Source organism: Cornus florida, unplaced genomic scaffold (genome assembly GCF_030987335.1).
Source record: "Cornus florida cultivar Cherokee Brave unplaced genomic scaffold, ASM3098733v1 CherokeeBrave_3.0.0_Hap2_Chr01, whole genome shotgun sequence".
NCBI lineage: Eukaryota > Viridiplantae > Streptophyta > Magnoliopsida > Cornales > Cornaceae > Cornus > Cornus florida.
This window is the reverse complement of record NW_026775571.1, coordinates 59,030,168-59,056,579: the sequence shown is the minus strand read 5'-3', so window position 1 is coordinate 59,056,579 and position 26,412 is coordinate 59,030,168. Positions and strand designations below refer to the sequence as shown.

At 36.0% G+C, this 26,412-nt stretch overlaps 1 protein-coding gene across 2 annotated transcripts; it reads left to right on the top strand.

Annotated features, from left to right (window-relative positions):
* Positions 1-424: 424 nt before the first annotated feature.
* LOC132298219 (uncharacterized) lies at positions 425-19,266 on the top strand. Of its 2 annotated transcripts, none has more exons than XM_059794962.1 (10): positions 425-793; positions 2,731-2,890; positions 10,908-10,969; positions 12,336-12,495; positions 12,579-12,699; positions 15,900-15,981; positions 16,088-16,191; positions 18,520-18,598; positions 18,700-18,750; positions 18,827-19,266. In XM_059794962.1, the coding sequence occupies exons 1-10, from the start codon at positions 506-508 to the stop codon at positions 18,908-18,910; spliced, it is 1,191 nt and encodes a 396-aa protein (XP_059650945.1). In that variant the 5' UTR covers positions 425-505; the 3' UTR covers positions 18,911-19,266. The 2 variants fall into 2 exon arrangements, with proteins under 2 accessions (XP_059650945.1, XP_059650946.1); XM_059794963.1 differs by having other exon boundaries at positions 660-793; positions 2,725-2,890.
* Positions 19,267-26,412: the final 7,146 nt, after the last annotated feature.

Below are 26,412 nucleotides of genomic sequence, written 5' to 3'. Positions count from 1 at the left end.
GTAGGAATTTTTAAGGGCACATGTGGGACATGCCTTGTCTCCTTAAAAAGTTTCTAATTTATCGTTATATTCAAGTTTGAAATTTTAAACTATAAGGACATATATGAAAAGATGTAAAATATATTATTTGAAAAAGGAAAGTGAACAATTATTTTAAGACAGATAGAAAAAGAAAGCATGATATCTTTTTTGAGATAGAGGAAATAAAAAAGACTTAGCCAAACCAACCAACACCTCAAGGAAGCGGACTGCAGAGGACGCAGGCAAAAATACAGCAGATTTGCGCCCAGGAATATGAGCAAAGATCCAATTTGAAAAGGGCCATACGTTTGGAATATGAGCAAAAAGGACATGTGGGCATGGGTATGACACATGGATTTATCCAAAATACACAGAAATCCCAACTCCTTCTGTTAACCAAATCCACAACTTTCCATTTCAAATTGTGACTCACAAACCAACCCAACTGTTCTATCTCTCACCAATTCCTCTTCTTCTTCCCCCAATGCCTATTCTCAGAGCAGCCATAGGATCCGTCTCAGGCCATGCCTTTCTCTTCACCTCTGGCGATAATCATTCTCAATCCCATCATTCTTCAGTCTCAGCTCTCACAAACCCTCCTTTCAATTTTCCCAACTCTTTTCGCAGTTCTTCCATCAAAAGACCCTCATTTCCCACTGCCAAAGTCTCTCTCTCCGGCGAGAGCGCCAAAACCGAAGGCATGGTCGAGCAATCTGCGGCCTCTTCCACTGCCACCCAAGTTGTCGAAGACGATGCCATCAAAGAAGCTCGGGTGTGTATTTTTCTTGTACTGCTACTACTTTTGCTCACCATGTGTGGTTTTCGCATGAAAATTGAGAAAAGTAGGAGAACAGATATTTGCAATTCTGTTTCTTAGCTAATTTGAATGAAATTTTGGAATCCCAATTGATGAACCAAATATTTATGCATCTTTTTTGGAGCACCCTTGTAATTAAAATCGGAGAAAATCTAGTTCAAAGTGCGGATTCAGTGCTCCCAAATGCATACTAATTTTCAAGAATTTAGTTCCTTTAACGACCTAGAAAATTACAAGAGTGGGGGCAATAGTGAATTTTTTAATCATTTCAGTGGGGGCAATGGTGAAATTTTGTAGGTATATAATTGAAAAAGAAAAATTTAGCAGGGTATAATACTAAAAAAAAATAAAATTCAGTGGGGGTCTGTGCGTGGACTTACTTTCCTTACATGTTCTTCTGAAAAACAAAAAATTAGAAAAATGAGAAGTTAGGTATGGTGCCAAAGAAAATTTGGCAGTAGGCAGATTATCAGATTTTAAGGAGTTAGGCATGGTGCATTACTGATTACATGGAGTTTTGGGAGCCATAGTAATTATTACAAGGACCCTAAGTCATGGGTATCATGTAAATACCACTGCCCTTCTGAAACCTTAATTCTCTGTTTGGGGGATTGGTCCGTGTTTGCCTTAACTCCATCTACTGCTGAGACCGATTTGGTAATGGTAGAAGTTCTGCATAGGACTGAAATTTGGTTCTTATTGAGCTTGTACTGGCTAATTCTATCTAGATGCTCTTTTTACCATGTGTTGGTTCTTAGTTTTTGTCAAAATGTGATATACATAGATTACTAGAGCCCATTTTTATGAGACTCTCTTAAGGTTGCAATTAATGAAAGAGTGTTATGTTGACACTAGTGATAGCCGTTACGCCCTTTTGAGTTGCCCACTATAATTTCTCCTGCTTCTTCAAATGGCACTGAATTTTTTATTTTTTATTTTCTCTTTTCATCAGAATTAATAGGTAACAACAAGCAACACATAGTTCCAAGGAGTCACATTTCAATAAAGGGGTTGATTTTTATTTTATTTATTTATTTATTATTATTATTATTTACATTGACAAGAAACACACTTACACACACTTTTTTGCCCACATCCAGTCTCGAACCCCTCTTAATCTCTTTGAGGATGGGGAGGTTATACCATTGGGCTAGATGTCCTTTGGTAAAAGGGTTGAAATTTCAAGAGTGATAAAAGGGAAAATTTATATATATAACATGTATCTCCAGTAAATGAAAAGTTATTACTGCAAAATATATATATATATTATTACAATTATTTAGCTATAATTTCAATTTTGATTACATAATACTAGTTCCCCCCAAAAGTCTTGTAGGGAAGGGATGCAGAAAAAGTAGTGCAACAAAGAGAGGCTATTTGGGGTTGTGGTGATCCGCCGCTCGACCTTAGACCAAACTGGTAGCTGACTTTATCCCCTTCTTTGCTACATTGACTGTCCATAGCTCATACAACATTGCAGGGAGGAAGGGGTTAGAGAATATGCAACATATTGATGCAGTCACCCAACATCATAGATCAATTTAGATCTGTAATTATATATATATATATAAGTAAGGCTCACACCCACACCCACTTTATGTCCCGATCGGATTTGAACCATCAACCTCCTCTTTGGGAAGTGGAGGAGATACCATCCAAGCTAAAGGTTGGTTCTAATAAGTTAATATTGCAATAATGCAATTTCACTTACTGGTACAATTATTTCTCAAGGAAGGGCAGCCTAAATAGCTTGTTACACGTCACTACAAATTTTTACTTTTATATATATATATATATATATATTTCTGATTTCATTATGTTTTTTCTTGAATCACGAGTATAATGCTTTAAACAGTTGCATCATCTGATATTTTGTTTCTGCAAAGAGGTAGAGATCTGCTGATTGGAAGGCAGCAAGGGCTTATAAGGAAAGGGGATTCATCTATGAAGGCAGGATTGAAGGTTTTAATGGTGGAGGTTTGCTGGTTCGGTTTTATTCTCTTATGGGTTTCCTTCCCTTCCCGCAGTTGAGCCCAACTCATTCATGTAAAGGTACTAATTAACTTCTTTCTAGCTTATATCATTAATTTAATTTTTGCCAAAGTTTCTTTTTCTCTGTTAATAAGCTACCTTGGTGTGGACGGGTTATCAAACACTGATCCATGTTTTCAATTTAAAGAGGGGAAAACAAAAAATATGTGAAACATGTCTGAAAAATCTATATATTTAAAATTTTGCTCTTTTCCACTTTCCTAATATTTGTAATGCGTAGCTTTACTGAGATTGTCATACAAAGTGATGTGAATATAATTGCAGCCTTTGTACTGTATTCACCGGGTAATTGTAATCCTTTTCTTCGGATCATTTGTTAGTTGAATCTTTTAGGTGAACAAACAGAAACTTAAAGTGCTGATTTTCTCTAAACTACATATGTATACTCACTTAACTCAACAAAGTTGTTCCCCAATTACTAGGGGTCAGCTCTATATTATTCTTTACTAACTCTACTCACTTAATTCTAGTCATCCCCATCCCCTAACATTTCTCTCAATGTGGACCAAGTCACTCTTTCTAATTGGTGCACTTAGTGGTCTTCCTTGCCCATGTCAAGACCATCTTAATTGATTTTCTCTCATTTTATTTTCAATCGGTGCTACTTCAATCATAATATGGATGTGCATTTCTAATTTTATCCTTTCTTGTCTTACCACACATCCATCTCTACATTCATGTTTCCGCCACACATAATTTTTGCATATGTTACTTATTAGCTGCCCAACATTTTGTCCATGAGAACATCTGGTCTAATAGTTGTTTTATATAACTCCGTCAATCTAAGCAGAATATGCGGGTCACATAAAATACGAGATGCTCTCCTCCACTTAACCCATCTTACCTTGCTTCTATGATTAATGTGATCTCCAATTTCTCTTTTGTTATGAATAATTGAGCCTAAATAACAAAAAAGTCCACTTTATTATACCTCATGACCCTCTAGTTCTAGAGTGATATAGCACTTACTCCTTCTCTGGTTTCATTAATTGAATCAATATCATCAGTAAATAACATACAAAGTGTCTGATTATCTATTTTATTTGATTAGGCAAAAATCAAGGGGTAGCAAAGGATAAATTATATTTTATTCATTTATCTTTACGTTTGGTTTATGATAAACTTTGATATAATGCATTGGGTATAGTTTTATGTCTGTTTTATAGTTTATATTAACGATTAAAGTTCTAGAAATTGCCATAGGGGGAGAAGATTGTAAGGTTAATAGGACTTGCATCAGCAATTTCATTGATCAAAACTAGAGTTTGTACTTTTGTTTTGATTTCTATAGTAGTTAGAAATTTCAAAAGTAAGTTAGTGTCATGGTTGAAGATGGAATTCAAGTTTCCTTTTCAAAATAAAATATCAAAATCCTACTTTCTCTGCACTACTACTTTGCTCATAAATACACCGTCCAAGGTCAAAACCCACAAGCATTAAGAATATAAAAAGAGAATTTTCGTGAGAGCATATTTCCCTTTAGCATTCATCATCTGCATTAGTTGGTGAGTGTTATCCAAGTGTGTTGACAACAATCGCTACGAACCTGTTACAAGCTAGTTCAACACCAACGAAACCAATCATTCATTCAGAGATTGGGTTAGATGTCTAGTTGGCTGACTGAATTACAGGTTGGAGAAGCAGATTCGTGGGTAGAGAAATGAGCGGATCATGTGCCTGAAGATCTGAATGAGAAGTTTGGTGGATTGATCTGTTCCAAGAGATAACTAGGGGTTCTAGGGTTTGAGAAGTTTAACCTTTTGTAAATCTCTTTCTCATAGTGGATTCGATTTGCTTGGACTAGGCCCCATGGTTTTTCCCGCTTGGGTTTTCCACGTAAAAAATTTTGTCCATTGTTCTTGCTTTTACTGCTTTATTTGATTATTGCATGGAAGATTGGAATGATGGATTGAATAGATTCTAATATTTAGTTTAAAAAAAAAAAAGAAAAAAAAAAAGTAATATTTCATTAAAGGCACTGAAGAGGGGAGAGCTCCCGAAGAGAGTACACAAAAAGCCAAAAACGGCCAACTATAATTTCAAGCTATCAACAAAATCCATAAGGTGCGCCAGAGGTTTACAATTCTGCCCATTTACTCCCCTCCCCACGACAACAACCAAAAAAAAAAAAATTAAAAAAAAAAGGGAAACGCAATATATTGTATTTTAGATACCAAATGGGAGTCTCTTTCCATCAAAGAATCTCATATTCCTCTCGCACCACAAGCCCCACCATAAAGAAAGGGGAGTAGACCTCCAAGTCCAAGCCTCGATCATATCCATCATGAATTCAGGCCAAACCCAAAACATACCAAATGTGCCCAAGCATGGATTAAACATTCCTCGCCACTGGACAATGAAGGAGGAGGTGATCCACTGTTTCTTCCGCTTTCTTGCACATGCAGCACCACTGCACCACAATCTGTCTCCTCCTTATAAGATTGCCTAAAGTGAGGATCCATCCTAGCTCAGCCAACCAAGCAAAAAATGCCACCTTTAGGGGGGCTTTCGACTTCCATATGGACTTCCAAGGGAATGTGGGACCCGGGATCTCCAAGAGGCTCTCACCTTTCTCAGAAAGTCATCCAAACCAACTCATCCATCCCCTCCCCCTCCACCACCTGAATGTATGGCAATGCTAAAAACTCTGCTACCTCCGCAAGGTCCCAATCATGGAACTCCCTCCGAAACTGCACATCCCAAGTCACCCTTCAGCTATCAAGACAATAACAGTCAATGACCGAATCATGTCTGTTCGAAGCTATCCTGAAGAGCCAAGGGAACCTGCTAGCCATATCAATGCCCCCGCACCAAAGGTCCTCCCAAAATCTGACGTGTCTCCCACTCTAGACTTTGAACCAAATGCATTTGGAGAGCTCATCCCAACCCTTCCGGATAAGCTTCCAAACCCCCACACCCAAGGGAGAACGCACCTCCCTAGACAACCACCCTCCAACACACTCCCCACTCCGGCATGCAATGACCTTCTGCCACAATCTGGATCTCTCTCCCCCAAATCTCTAAAGCCATTTGCCCAACAAAGCTGTATTGAACAACTCCAACCTCCAAATCCCCAAACCCCCCTTCTGAATGGGGGTACACACCTTCTCCCAATTCACCAAGTGGTCACTCCACAAAAACTCCCTCTGGATCTTCTCTAGTCTCTGGAGAACTGATGTAGGCATCGAAAATAAGTGACATGAAGTATATTGGAAGATTCGAAAGGGTACACTTCATAAGAGTTAGACGCCCCCTTCCGAAATATATTACTTCTTCCAACTGGCAAGCCTCCTCTCAAAGCGCTCTACCACTAGGTCCCAAATGGAAGCCTTTTCGATCAAGCTCTCAAAGTCAGTCCCAAGTACGAGGTTGAGAAAGAGCCAATCCCGAATCCACGAATATCAGCAAGGCCATGAATGTCCTCAACCACCCCAACTTGAACCAACTCACTTTTCCCAATGTTGATTTTCAAGCCCGACTCTGCTTGGAAGCATATCAAAACACATATCAAGAATCTCAGCTACAATGGTGTCATCCATAAAAAAACAAATGAGAACCACTAACTAATTGGGGTCTCTACCCACCGAAATGCCTCTAATAAGGCCCAAATCTTCTGCCCTCCTCATCAATCTACTGAAAGCCTCCGTGACAATGATGAACAGAAAAGGAGAGAGTGGATCTCCCTGCTGCAAGCCTCGGGAACTAGAGAAGAACCCGGTTGGGGAGCCATTCACCATAACAGAGAAATGAACCATTGAGATGCAATGGTGAATCCATCTCCTCCATCCGTGCCAAAAGCCCATCCTCCAATAGACATCAAGAAGTCCCAACTCACATTAACATAATCACAGACCTTCCAGTCTTGTTTAGTTATTTATTATAAAAAAAAATATTTTACTATTTATCTTGGATTCAAAAAGAAATTTAAAACCCTAATCCGACTAAACAAGACCTAGTCTCCCCCTCTAGATCTAGATTACAGACCTTGCACACCTCTACATCGGAGCCTAGGATTTCGGTCAATGCAGCTATCAATTTGAATTCATGTGATAAGCTTTATATTTCTAGAAATTGGACTTGATAAGCTTTCCAACTTACAGTGCCATCAGTTGAACTACCAGCTGAACATTGCTGAAGTTGCTTCGATTGATCTTAACTTGCTTTGTATCGATCCAAAGGACGTCTAGAGTTGGTAAAACACGTGTTTCCAAATCTAAAAATGTTTCTAAACTTTAAAAAAACTCACTCAGAACGTTCTTAATTGATTTATAATCACTTCAACACAATAGAAAGTGTTCTAGGTGTTAGGATATTGAGTTACGTGTAAGCATATTTCTCTTCAAAAAAGAGTTATACTATATCAAATAGGGTGCAACTCAGGTGGGTTAAAGGCAACTTGCTCAACCCAACATATGAAATGCTCAACCCTAACCCGAGCTAAACAACTCCAGTCCAACCCATCCTTAAATTTTTTAGTTCAGGTTGTATTCGGACTTGCAACTCAAACTGAGATTTCGGGTTAGAAGTTGTATAAACATCTTGTACCAGACTAACGTTTTAAAATATGTAAATTACTCATTCTTTTATGTGCTTGGAATGCACATAATCTACCACTTGCATAATTAATGTAAAGACTAAAAGGTGAACAACCTTAAACATTTTCACAATTGAAATAATTGAAGAGATATATATATATATATATGTATATATATAAAATAATATATATATATCTTTAATAATAATAAAAATTAGAATTCAGTTTTGGGTTGGGCTTGGATTGCTGGCACCTCAACCCAAGCCCAACTGAGTTCGGGTTGAGATTTTCCAACCCAAACCGAACTTGAATTATAAAACTGGCTGTCCAAACCTATGAAAAATCGGGTGGGGGCGGATTGGGTTCGGGTTGGTCCACCCAAGCTGCACCTCTCGTGTCAAAGTGCCTTTAGTCGATTGTGGACATCTATTGAAGATATGACAGACAAAATTTTAAAGATGAAGTCATACTCAATCAAACATGTAGGTTGCAGGTAATTTGACTTTTGTATGACGTTTGTTTAACCTATTTTGATTTTGGTTGAGCTTATACTAGTAAAATATTTTGTAAAAAGTTTTTGAACATTGGCTTTTCAAAACTTAAAGTTGAAATGTTTTTCAAATTTGAATAGGAGCTGGAAAACAGTGCATGTTGATTGCTTGGCCAATTGATTGAACCATTTCCAGAATGCGTTGATCACTTGATCGATCGATCCAATTGTTTGTAGAAAATTAGAATCCAAATCTAATACATGTCAATTGATGTGTTGATCAATTGAATAGGCTCAGGAAGGCTCAGATAGGCTTCAATCAAAAGCTCAACCGATCAAACTTAGCTTTTTTGGAAACTCTCTTAAAATACAGGTTTAGTAGGTTTCAACTACCTAAAACGTATTAGACTCCTATATTGGCTATAAATATGGGGTTTTGGCCAGCCTAGGGTAAGAAGACATGAGTGCATAGAGAGAAAGTTCAAGAACGAGAGAGATTCCTCGCATATTCAATTAGGGTTCACAAAGTGTTAGGAAACTAATACCAATTAGACGGTCTTATTTTCTAATTAGTATTTAATTATTTTAGATATTATGTTATTTCCTTATTTATTCTTCTTTTCTAATTAGTATTTAATTATTTTAGGTACTATGTTATTTCCTTATTTATTTTCTTAATTCATCTCTATAAGAATGCTATTGTAATAGAATTAGAGTATTGAATTGAATAAAAATTAAGAACTTTGGTGGCTAATCCCCAATTCAAAGGATTATTGGTGGCTGATCTCCGATCAACTAATCCCTTTAGGGTCTAGAACCCTAACATTTGGTATCAGAGCTTTCGATTTGAGACCCCTCAACTTTTTTTTCTCTCTTTTTCTCTATTATCTTTACTTCTATTAGTGTTCACAATAAGACTGTCTTTCCTAACACAAAGACCTTCCATGTGTGATTGAATATTCTGGAAGGAGTTGATCATTCAAACATTTCTTATTCAGTAGGACAAACAAGAGCAGACATGGGCGAGAAATCACTAGAGAAGCAGCAGATTTGTGAGGAGTGGATGTTGTAGACAACCGGAACAGTGTGGTGACTTTCAAATGTTCTCTAGCTGTCAACCACGTCCTCCTCCCAAACTATACTAATGTTCAAACTCCACTTTAGAATCAAATCGCCACCATCGTCATCTTCGTCACCATCATTGTTTGTTTCATCACCCAGCCCGTGCCACTCAACGTACTAGGTTGTCTGGTTTGGGCACCTGAGTGCTTATCAGAACCCTAACCTTCAACTCACTCATGATTTCATACGAGGTTTGCAGATAGATATATATGCCTATATGTATATGTACAAATCTGAGAATTCATACATCTCTATTTGTAGAATCCACACATCCATATATCTATATTTATATATTCACATAGCCATGGAGAAACGCAAGAGAGGGGAAGAGGGAAGAGAGAGAAACCGAATGGGATGTTTTTTATAAATGTTGAACGAAAAAGTTATTTCCCATCACAGATTCCTTCATTATACAAGTATTAAAGTATAAGGGGCACAACTGACTTTTCACACTCACATTTGATATGAGTCAATCAACTAACCTCTCAGGGGAGGTAAATGTAACAAGCCTTGAACGCTACATTTGTGTGTAATTTGACAAAACCTCAGTGGTGGTTTTTGCTTTCTTATTTTTATTTTATGTTTACCGGTGTCTCTGTGTGGATGATTTTTACATTCTGATTGATTGATAGTTGAATTCCAGTTAATTTTGATAGTTGAAATTTAATAAAACTTGTTATTTAATTTTCAAGACCTATTCACCATCTCGAGGCCTAAATGGACAGCATAATTTGATGTATGGAAGTCTTGGATAATGGTCCTTTCCCTCAGTAATTATTAATTTATTACTTATTAGTTGTTGTTACTTTGTTTATTATTTGTATTAAACTATCATTACAATTTTTACTAATTCAGAAGCTTCTAGTAACTAGAAGTTCAGTATATAGACTGTAGTTTATTCTATTAATAAATGAGTATTTACTAAGTACTAACTGCAATTAGTAACTTAATAATATTCATTTAGTTAATTGCTATTCTGATAAACTAAATGACTCCTTCGCACCCACTAACTTCTAATAACTAGGGAAAACAAAAGAAAAGAAAAGAAAAAAGATAAACTAAATGACTGATACATTATACAATTAAATGTTTTCGGTTACTGTATTAATAAATTAATAATTGTACAATGAAATATATATATATATATATATATATATATATATATATATATATATATATAAACCAAATTGAAGTTAAAATCAGAAAATAATTGAAAAAAAGGTAAAATTACATATTGTTCAAAGTAAGAGAAGCATTTTGTTCTAAATAGAGGCTCGCATCTTTTTTATAAGCTTTGAAAGCTGGATCCTGTGAGTATAAAGTATAAACTGGAAAGATGGAGTGTTTTCCAACTGTTAGAGGAATAAAAATGAGAACAGTTGAAAAATATGGGTTTCAAAAATCATGCCCTGACAAGGCTGTGATGGCACTGTATCTCACCAAACAACAGGCTGTAATGGGAATGAAACTGACTGTTCCCATTATGTAATGGCCGTTATTCAAAATGCTATGATGATCCTTCTTTACATATTCTAAATAACACTTGCATCTCTCTCTCCTTCATAAAGCTTCTTTATTAATTTTCCGGCGCCTAAATCTTGAAACGGGAAAATAGGTTACTGATTTGCCTTAATTACAGCTCTTAATTTTAATTCTGTCAGATCATTATAAACTTTTCTGCTCATTTACTGTCAATTTGTTTATATTGGTGTCCATAACATTAGTATTTTTTATATTGGTGTCCATACCATTAGTATTTAGTTATATTACCTTTCAAGTTTCCATTGCAAATTTACAGTACTCCTAATGCAGTGGTGTATGCTTGTCATTGCTAACGATTTGTCATTTTTATATGATGCCATTTCATGTAGAGCCACAAAAAACCATCCAAGAGATAGCAAAAGCTCTTATTGGTACCATTATATCTGTAAAGGTACTAAATTTCTTTGTTTACATATGTTACTTAAAAGTTTCTATCATCCAATTTAGTCTTCATTTATGTTGATTATCTGAGTTTCAATTTCCATGAATATATATGTATCATGTCTCCCCGTTTAGCGCTTTTAACTGTTTAAACTTCCAGCAAGCGATGCTGGGTGAGTAATCATTATTGTCACAGAAATGGATGCATAAAGGGTGAAACCTCTCTTTTTTGGCATTCATCTGCACAAGGCTCCTGACATAATAGTTATGAATTTTGTACACCACATCTGGAAAAGTTTAATTGATTTTTTTACAAGCAGATAAATACAAGGGTATAAATGGGAAAAAAGTATGCTGAGATCTAAGGGAATGAGTTTGATGAAAACATGACTTCAGTAAGTTTGATGTGTTTCCTTTATGATGGCATAATTATGGTTCATAATGTTCATTGAAAGGATGAAAATGTAGAGAAGGATAAGCCTCTTAACATCTGGACCATCAAATTGGAAATTTCTTTGGCATGCTTTTTGCACCTGCTATCTAAAGATGGAGTCCAGAGGAAACAAGTTTTTCGAATTTTATGTTTCAGTTGCTTCTTTGAGAATCTTAAGGTTATTTAAACTGTGAGGTCTGGTATTATACATGCCAATCAGGAGGTCAGTACATTGCCTATGAAATTTGAATATTTTATTTCTGGTTGGACATGATTGGAACATGACGTGGACATTACAAGGACACCGTGGTGTGGTTGTATTTATTTATTTCTTTAGAAGAATGGGATTCAATGCAATTTAAAATATATTATGTGTTAATTAGAAAAATAAAAAATAAAATTTAAGAAAACAAAAATAACAAACAGCTAGCTCTAAGCTCAAAATTAGTGATTTCATTCATGATTATATGGATAAAATGATTTATCAAAAAAGATTATATGGATAAAATGACAAATTTTATTTGTCATTTGTGATTATATGGATAAAATGACCAAAAATTATTGTTTCTATATGTATTATGATGTAGTATATTATTATTTTTTGACGTATCCATGTCCTGTTTCTTAGAGATTTACGTATCGCCATATCCTTATCATGTCGTACCTGTGTCCCATGTTCGTATCCGTGCTACCTAGATAGTTATAAAGACAAGTTCCTTTGATAATTACAAGTACATCTATACACATTCTTTTGTTAACTATGTGGACATGTCAGGTCTCTTTGATATGATTTTATTCACATTTGCATAAAAATAAATCACTTCTATTTTTTTCCTTCCTAGACAATCATCAGCGTAGTAGTAGTGGTAGTTGTTATTATTTTGTTGAACACCTCAGAATCATAGACTCTGAGGAAAACTTCTTTATTTTCTTTTATTCTTAGGTAATCCACGCAAATGAGGAGAAAAGGAAATTGATATTCTCTGAAAAGGAAGCCCTTTGGTCCAAGTTTTCTCAACAAGTTAATGTTGGGGATATTTTTGAAGCAAGGGTGGGTTCTGTTGAGGATTATGGTGCCTTTGTTCATTTACGTTTTTCAGATGGTACTTTCTATCTTTGAGTGTTGTTGCTACTCTGGATGCACTTTTTGCATCATGCAAAAATTATTAGTGGCATGTTGATGCAGGTTGTTATCATCTCACTGGACTTGTACATGTCTCTGAGGTATCCTGGGATTTAGTACAAGACGTAAGAGACATCCTAAACAAGGGTGATGAAGTGAAGGTCAAAATTACTAAGATAGATAGGTGATTTTGCTACTCTCCTGCTTCATATAGTTTCTGTTAATCTTTATTCTGCTCCACACAGTAAAGCCCATCAGGACCATTACTTAAATTCAATCATGCAAAATTCTATTACTGCCTGATTATGTTATTATTTTGAACACAAGCTCATTGCAATTTAAACTAAATAGGCCTCCAGACAAAACTGGAGTACTGATATTCATTGTCTATAGATATATTTATTTAGTCAATGCAGAGTCCTAATTATGGTGCATAAATCTTGTATCTATAATCGCTGAGCCTGTAAAACTGGAGGAAGGTCACCATTTTATCCACCCTTGTGCATTATTAATCTTTAGCATTGTCGATGTGGTACTATGTAGTTTTTGTTTATGTACGAATCTCTCTCTCTCTCAACTTTATTTTCCTATCTTTGTTTGGAAAGCCTCTCATTCTTGTGACTTCATATTTAGTTGGTTTTATTCTTCTCTCTTCTTATTTTATTTGTTTATTTATTGTCTTTGTATTTTTAAGAGCTTCTCTTGGAGACCACCAAATAACTACAAGTAAAAGGTTACAAAAGTGCTAAATTACTTTATAAATATGGGAGATTCCCTCTTGTTTGCAAAATTACAGACCCCCCTACTGTGAAGACAACAGATTTTACTGATGTCGCCAAAAATAATTTCATGTTTTACCCTTATTAGTGGCAAGCAACTTAATGGATGAAAGATGATGACAATTATTACATCATGGTTGCTTTTCCACCCTTCACCAACCAACCAACTCCACAACCACCATCCCCCATAAACACTACCATGACACTGTCCTTGCTTTCTTCTTCTTCGTCCTCGCTTTCTTCCTCTTCCTTTTCTCCTAGGAAGCACGGACGCGCCAAAATGGGCGAAGAATCAGTGTTCGACACACCAAAAAATGTGTTTGGAATCTTTTTATTTTTTATTTTATTTTCAGACACGGCACGGACATGGCTGGACACGGCTCGGACACGGCACGGACACTCCGCGGACACACGTGTCTGGAATTTTTTTTTTTTTTAATGCTGATATGTTCTGTTTTTTGTTTTGTACTACCCCTTTGGTATTGTAAATGGTAAAAGTCCTAGGTCAAATGATGGATGGGAATAGATGATAGTATACCGACTTGTTTATGTATCTTTTTTGGGGACTAGCCTTTAGGTTTTTGTGAATGTTAAGTGCTACAGTAAAGTCCTGAATGTTAAACAGCCATGAATGTTAATAGTCCTTTCTGTCTATGCTTTTGTATTTGGAGTAAAGTTGCAATGATGATTAAATGATACTAGTTATTATTCTAATGTTTTGTTTTTTTATTTGGTTTTATACCTATGCAACATTGTTCTTTTATAGTTTATTAGTTATGAGTTATGATTTGTGTTTTTTTTTCATTGTGAGGTTGATGAAAAATAGTAACACTCAATAATTTTTAAAGTACTACATCACACATATTATATATATATATATATATATATATATATATATATATATGTATAGACTATTCGCTGTGTCCCCGCCGTGTCCGTGTCCTAATTTTTTTGGATTTGCCGTGTCGCCGTGTCTTTATCGTGTCGTATCCGTGTCCGTGCTTCTTAACTTTTCTCTCTTTAATTCTGACTCTTACTTAACAACACAATCCATCATGACTGCACCAGCATAGCCATCACCTACAAAAATATCACAACTCCACAACCATAATGACTATCAATCACTGCTAGATTTTTGGAAATTGTCTATAGGCTACAGCCATCACTTCCTCTGCTCTTTTGGAAATAATACACATTCTATCACCCCTTTGTTGAAATCGTATATTACACTATTATATAGCATATGAAATATTAAATACTGGATATGTCTGTGCAACCAAATGCAACTTGTGGACCAAGCTCCCTTATCATAACGTTTAGTGATTCATGAAATTTCAACTGTTAGAAATACATTAGCACACAGTACACGTGTCGAAGTCCATGTAACAAGCTCACATCTTTTTCTTCCTCATTTTACTTTCCTTCTTCTGATGAATCAAGAAGCCTCTTGAGAACATCGTCAACCTCTTCTATGGTTCCACCCTCCCATCCAACAATTATGATTCGTTTGTTCAGCTGTTGTAGAATATGGTTGTGGTGGAATTTGTTTCCCCTGGTAAGCTCAGTCAACATTAACCCCTTCCAACATGTGATGGTGATATCTCATTCTGCACTAATTCTAGATGGATAGAGTTCGTGGAGGTTAACTTTTTGCATGGTGCTCAAGCAAGTTGCTGATGAGGGGGATTGAGCTCCCCATTATGTTTGGATATATCGAGTACTGGTCCTATGTTGAGCAGAACTTGTTAGGAAATATCTCCAAACTCCAGATGACAACAAACTACTGATTCTTTAAGAGGTTAAAAAAATCTAGGATTGGTCTTCTACTCACCGAATCCCATGTTGGTTCTATTTTTTTGATTTATTTTATTTTACTTTTCTAATTTGTGGAATTAAAAAGGGTAATTTTGGGTTGGGAGCGGGGTGGTGGAACTGACGGGTGAATATTATTGGGAGAGATTTATTATACATTTTTTACTAAAATTATTTTTGTTTCCATCATGATAGGGGATTTGCACTCTTGCTTTAACTAAAAACCATGTTATGACTTATGAGCTATGTTATATGTCAATGGACCAGGATACAGTTGTTTGGGATTGATGTGTCTAAGCATTAGAAATATCAAATGTCAAACCCAAGGACAGGGGACATGTCTAAAATATTCATGTTTTTAATATTCTTCATTTCTTCTTTATATATTAATGGGAAAAGATGTTTTTGTATAACATCGAGTGCTTAACATTGGCACTTAATCATTTTGAAGTAATAATGAAAACTGAAATATAGTTAAGAGTTTTTTTTTGTACATTTATATTATAAACTTAACTTATGTGATATGTTTGCTAAGGTGTATGTGGTGTATATCTTATACCAATACTTAAGTGTCTTGTGTCCGACACAGGTATTTTTAACATTTAAAAGTGTTCATGTGACATGTTATAACTTATAAGCCATCATGTGTTGGAGGAAGTCTGAATGGCTGTATTGGTGAAATTTTGATATCATTTTGCATTTTCCCTGTTGATTAATGCATGTTCTTTACATGATGAATACAAATATCTTTCTCAGTACTCAATGATTTAAGCCTTAACTAAATTTATTGCAGGGAGAAGTCGAGGATTACATTGTCCATCAAACAACTGGAGGAAGATCCACTCTTAGAAACTTTAGACAAAGTCATTCCTCAGGTGGGAAAGGGTGTTTAATAGTATTATCTATACTTTGCTTGTTTAAATCAGACATTTCTTCTATATTTGTCACGTTTCAATTATTTATTATTATTGCACTTCACAGGATGGTTCAGTTGCTTCTGATTCTTTGAGCACAAGCAATAGTTATGATATTGAACCTCTTCCAGGGCTTGGAACAATACTTGAAGAGCTACAACAGGAAGATGGGTATGGTCTGCATATACTTGACTTGTGTGAATTTCTTTAAGCTTTTAGTCAGAGAAAGATAAGACTATTTGTACATTGATTTTTTATTTTTTAGTTTTTGTTTTCAATTCTTTGTTTTCTACAATAGCTTTCCATAATATGTTCACCTTCATATTTTGTGCTTTGATTTCCTATTCCTCTAAACTTCGTTGTTTTTGTTGCATGTGGGCGTGTGCGCTTTGATTTCCTAATTTAGTAACTTTTATATATATAATTGGATGAGCATTTAGAAGTTAAATCAATATCAAGGCAATGTTATTTTCTATTTACCCTTAAAAAAATTCATTACAATACTCTATGAGAACAAAGGAAAATTTTTTGAACTCGCTAAGAACATCTCAAGACTTAAAACAAAGAACAAATTTTGTATGCAAAGTGTACTAGGTTTGTGATCAGGGTTGATAGAAGAAGAAAGGAGAGAGAGAAATAAGAGAGACAATTTATGTAGAGTGAGATAGAGACTTACTGAGATAATGCCATGAGAAACTGCTAGTGAATTGTATATATGTTCCTTCTTATAGCAAGGGTGTCATATGCATATTTCTAAATATCGGAACCCATGTGTCATGTCCGACACCGAGTGTTTTTTACATTTTGAAGTGTCTAGGTAACATAGTGTTGGCACCAAAACTTGGCAGCCATCTCAGCGATGACGTGGACCAATAAGGAGCGAACAGGTATTTCTAATATGGAGTCAAGGAGATCGGCCAGTTTGAAAATATTAGGAACAAATATAGGAAGATATATTTCAGCACCTAATGGATATGGTAGTTGCTGAAATATAGCAACTCACATTTGACTTTTTTCAAAATGGGCTGTTAACAGAAAAGGAAAAGGCTAGAGTTGGATGAAACTCAATAACTAAATTCCTATAAAATAGGAAGTTTAGTTGGATGAAAGAAGGAAAGCTCTGAAGACATGTATAGAAGGTTGGTAGCATGAAGGAACAAATCTAATTGTGACAAGTGGCCTTGACATGGCGCTAAAGGATGGGCCACTTGGGATAGAACACGGCTGCCAAGTTTATAAAAAGAAGTTGTTGAAATATAGCAATTGAAGTTGACTAAAGCGTACAAGGAAGCAGAGTACTCATGGGTTTTTGACCCAGTTTGATTTTGAAGAGAGAGAGAATCAAGGAAGGAGAGATTTTCTAGCAAAAAGTTAAGAAGATAAGTTGATTAAAACTTCTATAAATAGAAGTATTGTAATTCATTCCAATTTGTCCATCTCCACCCACAAAACATGAATTTCTTATTCAATTGACTCTACGTCATTTATCAATTTTTTTTATTTCTTTTGTCCAAATTGCAAATTTCATTCAAAGAAACTAAGTTCCAGTAACTTACTTCTATTTTTGCAATGTTTTAATTATGCTATTTACATTATCAGTCACTTCTTTCGTGCAAACGGATTCAATGGCCAATCTTTGATCAGATTCGCGTCATGTTAATTTGGCCAGTTTATTTCATTCCTTTACTTTCCATGCAATTTCCATTTTGTCAGTTTTAATTATGCTATTTCAATTCAAAATGTTTTCAATTAAATGGGAATTGATTAAATTTTTGTCATTCATTTACTGGCGATTGATTAAATTTTTGTCACTGCATTTTGTTTTACTTCATTTCTTTCCATGCAACTTCTATTCTACCAGTTTTAATTATGCACATTTTAATTCAAAATGTTTGTTTTCTTAAGTTCAATCTAATGACAATTGATTAAATTCTTGTCATTTATTTTCACTGGCAATTGATTAAATTCTTGTCATCCATTTCAAATTCAACCGTTTACTTTTCAGTCAATTTCCATTTAGCCGTCTTTTTTTAAAGTCAATTTAAATTCAGTATGTTCATTTAGATTTCTTTAGTCATTGCATTTTTATTTCTTTTAACACTTTGATAAAAAGTCCTTGCAAACAAGGTAGAAAAAGAACCTTGCTGGAAGTTCTTATTATTCTCTCTCCCACACATTCGCCTGAAGTCAGCCATCGGAAAAAGGGATAGGCTGGTGTTCAATTCATAATTTTGAGTGTTTTATACAAATACTCTGGCATGCCCGCAAAAGTCCATTGAATAGCGTAAGACCAAAAACCGCGCGAACACATAGCTTTAGTGAACTCCATTAATTTTCAATTAAAATTTTTATTGTGAGGTGGAGAAGATTTTTGGTTGATGTCTGTAATTGGAAACTGCTAGATTCTTAAGAGTATAAATAGCAATGTCTGGGAGTTTTTAACCTTTATGCAAGTGCTGTATATATTTACTTTGGCTTTGTTTTAATTTTCTGCTCCAGCATTTTTGATGTAAGAATCACTCGACAAGGATTCGAGAAACGTGTAGTGTCGCAAGATTTGCAGCTTTGGCTTTCAAACGTAAGGCGTTCGTTCATATTCAACAGTACACATTCTAGTGCTTTAATGGTTTTATGATTACCCATTTCAAAAAAAACAATTATCTTCTTGCATTACCACAGGCACCACCCATTGGCAAACAGTTCATTCTCCTAGCACGAGCTGGAAGACAGGTACGCTCTCTCTCTCTCTCTCTCTCAAATGTTCTTTCTCTCCCTCTCTCTTACTTAATCCTGGTTTGAACTTCAGGTTCAGGAAATACAGTTGACATCATCACTTGACCAGGAAGGAATAAAGGCGGCATTGCAGATAGTACTGGCACGCGTCCCATGAATTGAACTCGAGATTTATCCTGTTGAGCATACCATCACCCTCATCTTACATTCAAAGCAGATGAATGAAAGAAATATCCATGTTTTTGCTAGGTTTACACTTTTCAACTGTGCAGCTGCTGTGCAGAAGCCGATGTGAACATAGCCTGGAAGGTGCTATCTGTATATTTTGTGAGTAGCTCACTTTGTTCATCTTCTCAATCGAATAATCTGATTACGGATGGAAAATGTATTGAATTTCGTTGTTAAATACTGTTGGCAGTCATTTTTCAGATCTGATTGTAGTTGTACTCGACCACGAGAATTTCTTGGATGATAATAAAATGGAACATTTAGTTCCTCATTTTATTTTTTAAATTATGGTATACTGTTATTAGCCTGCCGAACATAATTTGGCTGCTTGTGAAGTATGAACCCAATTAGTTCCACATTTTGAACCTGCACAAGCTTTGGAGCTGTGTGTCAAAGCAAGAAGAATAACTCTTCGAGTGCTCAACCTGGTCAAGTCCGTGTCATTTTCTCAATGAGCAATTCTACAATTGCTAAGATATTGCGATAACAGCCCCGCGGGGGGTGGGGGGGGTCCTCCTTGTCTCTTAACTCTTAAGTCGTGTTGCAATATAGTTATCAGTTCCTTTGGTACTTGGCCAACTGGCCAACTGGGCGTGTACTTATGCAATGGAAGGAAAGGTGTAGTCCGCCACAGTCCGCCCAGAGGCAGAGCCAATTAAGGGCCGGGGGCACTCGCTATCTGCCTATCCCCGACATCTATAAATGTAAGGTATTTTTATTTTTCTAGGCAAAAATGCAAAAAATATAAGGCGGGGTTTCACAGTTTCACCAACTGAGCACAACACTTCGGTTTAAAAGTGAACAAATCAGTCCTTATTGTTTCAAAAGTGAGCAAATTGCCCTCTTGCATTTCACCTCAGGCCACCTTCCATCCATATTGTGATGTAGATAATTGATATTTTTTATTAATACCAAAAGTATCCTCCAATATGACCGATATACCTTCCTATAAAAATGTTTTGCATTTGTTTGTTCCAACAAATCCATTTTTGTTCTCCTTTCCATTTGCATTTATTGTGGTCCATAAATAATATAATATAATGTGTGTGTGTGTCTATATATATATATATATGTTATATGTTTATGTGCATTTCTTTCACTTGTCTCTTCTGCTACCTGCTAATTAGTTTGGTTATAGTTAAGGCACTCTTGTTAAGTGCATCCGTAAGCATCAAGTATTTATCAATGCAATAGTTGAAAAGATTTGATCTCATGATGAAAATGCACTCGTGATAACCTTGCATAAACATTATTAACACATACGTTTGCATGTACATTATTACATGGTCCACATACAAGAACCTACAGATGGTTCACTATTTTCGCTATCCATTGAATTCAGCCATGAATAGAGTTGAGGAAGCGTTACAGTAATAATAATAAAAATAGAAATGAGAAAAACGTGGAACACGTGTTGTGAAAAAAAAAAAGCAAAAAAGCCCAGGTTCACGTAATCCATGCAAATGCCCAAATGAGAAGTTACACACTTGGTCAATTTAGAGTCATATAATGTTTTAGTTTTTTTTAGAGGATATTTAAGATATTTTGCCTTTTATATTATATATATATATATTAAAAAAATTAATTATAGAGGATAGTTTGGTGAATGCACAATGACATTCGATGGAATGTGGTTAGAAGTGAAATGTAGGAGGACAATTTGTTCACTTTTGAAACTATAGGGACTGATTTGCTTACTTTTAAACTACAGGAAGAATTGTGTTTACTTGGTGAAACTTCAGGGGAGTTTTTTGCATTTTTTTATTTTTTTTATATGTATAAGAAAAAATTTATATAACGCCCCCCAGAGTGTCATTGTACTTTATATGAGTGTCCGTACGGCAAAACCCAGTGGGTGTCATTGTACTTTACCCTTAAAATTATATCTTAACTTTTTTCTTTCTTTTCTATTTTACTCTTTAGATTCCTTTAATTTCCATTTTTTTAAAAAAAGTTATATTTCTCTTTTTCAATTACTTTTTTTTTTCCCTTTCAAAGTTTTCTCATTTTTTTTCCCCCTTGAATCTTAAAAATCTTCTTTTTGCACTTGTAGTATGTTACTTTTTTTCACTCTTCTTATTCCTTTTATTTCTCTTTTTTAATTTAAATTTAATAATGTAATTTTATGAAGACAATGGGTGTAATTTCATGCATCGTTATCAAAATAGAAGACCTACAAATATATACAATGAAAAATGTTGCCAAACAATATTTTTAGTTTTTATATTGGTCAACTATTTATCTTTATTATACTGCTGCTAATTGATTATCATATTAACCCCCCCCCCCCCCCCCCCCCCCTCTGAATTGAAATCTTAGCTACATCCTCAAGTTGGCACAATCTATTATTGACATGAGTCACATGAGTAGATAATTGTGCATGATGGAGTGGTTGATCCACCACCCCAGATAGTTCGGCCATGTTTGGTTCAGTTTTCAGAGAATAGTTTTCGATTTTTTGAAAATTGAAAACCAAAATATCGTACACAAATTTGTTTGGTTAATATTTTTTGAAAACTTAGTTTAAAAAACAAAAAAACAGTATGTCAATAATTTTTGTTGTTTTTTGAGTGACTATGGATGGCAACATGGCGGAGTTGGGGTAGGTTTTACTAAACCCTACTCTGCCCCATTAGAAAATTCGTCATACCAAATCTGCCTTTTGAGCAGAGGAATAGTCTTAGTGGATTTGGGAAAGTCTCAAGAGGGATTTTGAGCCGAGGAATAGGAGTTTCCGAACATCGTTAAATCGTTGTGTTATAATTTGCAATTTCTATTCCCTTATCTCTTTTATAACTATGTTTTTTATTGTTTACTTTCATATTTTTCATATTGCATAATTAGATAAGTTGTTTATATAGAATTGTTAATCTATAAATCGAAAATTAACCATTATTTTCCATTGACTCTATTCAAACCCCCCATCCTCCTCCCCCTCTAAAGTAAATACTTGTTAGTATATAGTTTGTAAAAAGTGTATGTAATATGTAAATCTATATATTTATGTTGTACAGATATATACTCATTTGAAACATGAAAAGCCATATTTGAAACAAACCAAATTGATCCATAGAAGAAGGAAAACTAGAAGAGGATGAAAAATGTTGAAACTACAGAGGAAGAGAGTAATAATACAATGGTGCGGGTTAGTTTCGTCCATTAAAAAGAGTTAGAAATGGTATTCAGGTCATTTCATGCTTAAAAATTGATTGTTGACAAGTCAAAGGGCATTCGGGTCTTTTATGGTGTTTAAGTGGGTCAGAGAGGTGCGTTTGCAAGATTTTTAAACTCATGGGGTGTTACTGTCCAAAAATCGTTGACTTGTGTTTATGTGACATTGACCAAAACCTCAGGGGTGTCAATGCAATTTACCCAAGATTAAGTTTGAGGCGTAATGATTAGATGCCTAGTTTTAGAAAATTTAAAATTTTACATCTACAAAATGAATTATAAATTTAAAAAATAATAATAATTGAAGGAACAATTATATAGTGTAATCAAGTTGTATCTCCATGTATTTTCAAGTAAATTGTGCTTATGATTCTCACCATCATAGTAAAAGGTTTAAAGAATGAGAAAATTATGGCATAGATTTTTCATTGAGTAAAATCATATACACATAGCGTATAACTGAAATCCTATTATAAGGAAGTCAAATTTATAATAAGGAAACTAAATAACAATCAGGATACTACATATTCTAAGTAAGTAAAATTTACAATAAGGAAACTAAATAACAATCAGGATACTACCTATACTAAGTACGTCAAATTTTACAATAAGGAAACTAAAAAACAATCAAACAAAAAAATCCTAAGAATCCGAGATTATTGATTTTCTCTATCATGCCCCCGCAAGATGGAGCTCCGAGAGGAGAGTCCAATCTTGGTCTTCAAAAAATATAAATCGAGTACGCGGAAGCGGTTTAGTGAGAACATCAACCAACTGATCAGTAGAGGAGACATGAGCCACCCGAAGAACTCCACTTTGAACTTGTTCACATATTAAGTGATAATCTAAAGCAACATGCTTCATGCGAAAATGAAAAACCGGATTTGAGCACAAATTCGTAGCACCGACATTATCACAGTAGATTACTGGTTGCAAAGAGAGAGAACACCAAGTTCAGTAAAAAGAGAGCAGAGCCAACGGAGCTCAGTGGTAGTAGTTGCAACGGAGCGATATTCAGCTTTAGTAGAAGAGTGAGCCACAATACGTTGCTTCTTGGAACTCCAAGATTGCGACCAAGGTACACAAGATAGGCACTGGTTGAAGTGAAATCATCTTTGTTACTTGCCCAATCAACATCAGAAAACGCATGGAGAGACAAGGAGGAATGTCGATAGAGGACACCACCATGATCCAAATTCCCACAAAGATAGCACAACAATCGATTAAAATCGTTCCAGTGGTCACTAGTAGGTTGATGCATAAACTGAGACAGTTTATTCACCGTATAAGTAATGTCAAGGCGCGTAAGCGAGAAGTACTGGAGACTTCCAACAATAGTCCGATACTCAGAGGGGTTGGAGAGTGCTATGCTAGAGTGAAGTGTAAGGATATGGGCATTAGCAAGAGGTGTAGCCACAAGCTTTGCATCTGTTATGTGTGTGCGAGCTAATAGATCCATTATGTATCAGCGTTGAGATAGAAGGAAGCCTTGAGAATGGGGAACGACTTCAACTCTAAGAAAATAAGTTAAGTGACCAAGATCCTTGAGAGAGAATCGGTGAGCAAGGAGTTGGATGAACATTTGCACAGCCCCATCATTGTCACCTGTAATTATAATGTCATCAACATAAACTAGAAGGTAGATCATAGGACCGCTGTTGTTATAGACAAACAGTGAGGTGTCTGCATGAGAGTTGGTGAAGCCAAAGGTGATAAGAAACTGGCACAACTCATGATATTAAGCACAAGGAGCTTGTTTAAGGCCATAAATAGCCTTGCGAAGTTTGTAGACATGATGAGGATGATCGTGATCAATGAAACCCTGTGGTTGCGTCATAAATACATCCTCAGTAAGAGTATCCTAGAGAAAAGCATTATTGACATCAAGTTGCCGAAGAGACCAGCCATGACTGACTACAATATTGAGAACAAGATGAATAGTGGTAGGCTTGACAACAGGACTGAAAGTGTCATGATAATCAACTCTAGGGTGTTGATGGAACCCCTTGGCAACTAATTGAGCCTAATACCTCTCAACAGATCCATTAGGTAAATGTTTAGTACGAAAAATCCACTTGTAACCAACTAGATTCTGTGTTGGGTCAGAGGGAACAAGTTCCTATGTCCCATTCCGAACAAGAGCATCATACTCATCAGACATAGCCTGATGCCACTTGGGATCCTTAATGGCTTGAGTCATGGATGTTGGTTCACGGTCATCTAAGGTAGTGAGTTGAGCAGTAAGATTTAATTTATGGATGGGCTTGTGAATATAGTTTTTGGATCTGGTGACAATAACTCGGGGAGGGGAGGCGAGAGGCGAGGAAGAAATTAGGGGCAGTGAGCGGGGTTCGGCCGAAGAAGGATGTGGCAGAAGGGAGGTGGGTGTGGGTAGATTTAGCGGAGGTTGGGTTGGTCTAGCGATGGCTGAAATGGGATTTGTGGGGGGTGCAGACGTCGAAGCCGTCGATGATGAGTTGGTAACCGAAAGAAATGACACAGTAGGACACCAGTGAGATAGAGTGTCAGGGGAAGGATGATCAAGGTGAGATTGAAGAGAAGTAAAAGGGAACATAGCCTCTACAAATTTGACATGACGCGATGTGAAAATACGAGAGGAAGTGAGATCAAGACATAGGTAAGAACTTTGAGTGGAAGAGTAAGCAATAAAGACACAAGGAGAAGAACGAGGAACAAGTTTGTGAGATGAGTATGGCCGGAGCCACAGATAACAGAGACATCTAAAACTACGGAGTTTAGAGTACTTCGAAGGAGCACCAAAAAGTTTGGCAGATGGTGAAAGAAGATGGAGTGTGGGTGTAGGTAGGCAATTGATGAGATAAACAACAATGGAGAATGAATAAGACCAGTATGGCAGAGGCATGGATGCATGAGAGAGAAGAGATAGACTTGTTTCAACAATATGACGATGACGACGTTTAGAATACCCATTGTGTTCTACTGTGTGCGGAGGAGAAGTGAGATGAGAGATGCCGTTGGTAGCTAAGAAAGAGGCTTCTACCCCAATTATCAGAATAAAGTGTGATAATTTTTTGGTTAAAGAAGTTTTCAACAAGCGACTTAAACCGGATAAATATATCATAAACATGGGATTTGCGTTTGAGTAGGTAAAACCAGATATACTTTGTAAAGTGATCGACAAAAATAATATATTATTTAAAATCAACAACATAATGAATAGGAGAGGTCCGCACATCAGAGAAGATAATTTCCAGGGGAGAGGAAGCACAAGAGAATAAATTGAAAAAGGTAAGTTGTGACTTTTATTTCATTGACAAGAATTACAATTGAAATTTAAATTTAAAGAACTCGATAATTCTAAGTGAAAATTAGAAACAAGATGCTGAAGAATTTTAGATGACGGATGACCTAATCTGTGATGCCACTCAGACGAAGTAGTCTTGACACTGGAGAAAGCAATCAAATGAGAAGACTTGATGGAGAGAGCCGGCCATTCGTACACACCATCCTTAGTCTGACCATGCAAAAGGGTTGCCTCCGTGCGGAGTTCCTTCACAAGAAAAGAAGTAGGTAAGAATTCAATTAAAGTATTATTGGATTGACAAAACTTAGAGATAGAAATAAGATTCTTTTTCATTGTAGGTACACAAAAAACGTTATTTAAAGAAAAAGTGTGGGAGGGAGTATAGAGAGATTTTGAACCGGTATGGGTAATAGGGAGACCCATGCCATCACCAATCACAATGCCGTCAGATCCATCATAAGGAGTGTGAAAGGAGACATTACTTAGGTCACTGGTAACATGGTGCGATGCACCACTGTCAAGAAGCCAACTAGAATTATCAAGAGTGTTGGTGGTTGTAAGATTGGCTCGTGGTTGCCATAGAGCCGGAGGGCGTGGTTGCCATGGAGGAGTTTGATAAGAAGCCGGAGGTGGTTGTAAAGTCGGATACATCTTATGAAACACAGGACATTATGGAACAGTGTGACCCTGAACACAGCACCACTGGCAATAACCCAGGTAGGGTCGAGGAGGGGGATGACCATCTCGGGTTGCTGTGTTGGAAGAGCCCGATGTAGGAGCACTCGTTAGAGGTGGGAAGGAGGGCGCCCATTGTGGGCGTTGAGTACGGTTGCCAAAGTTTCTCGAATTGACTCAAGAATTAGCTGGATTTGCAGAAGCTGGAAGTGGAGAAGAGTTGGAATAATGGAGACGCAGCGAGAGTTCCTTGTTGATTAATTTTTCATGCAATTCATCAAAGAAAATCGGCGTGTCAC

Coding starts and splice junctions, on each gene's coding strand:
- LOC132298219 (XM_059794962.1), top strand. CDS start 506: ATGCCTATTCTCAGAGCAGCCATAGGATCCGTCTCAGGCCATGCCTTT. Junction 12,700..15,899: donor AAAATTACTAAGATAGATAG/GTGATTTTGCTA, acceptor AATTTATTGCAG/GGAGAAGTCGAGGATTACAT. Junction 18,599..18,699: donor TGCAGCTTTGGCTTTCAAAC/GTAAGGCGTTCG, acceptor GCATTACCACAG/GCACCACCCATTGGCAAACA.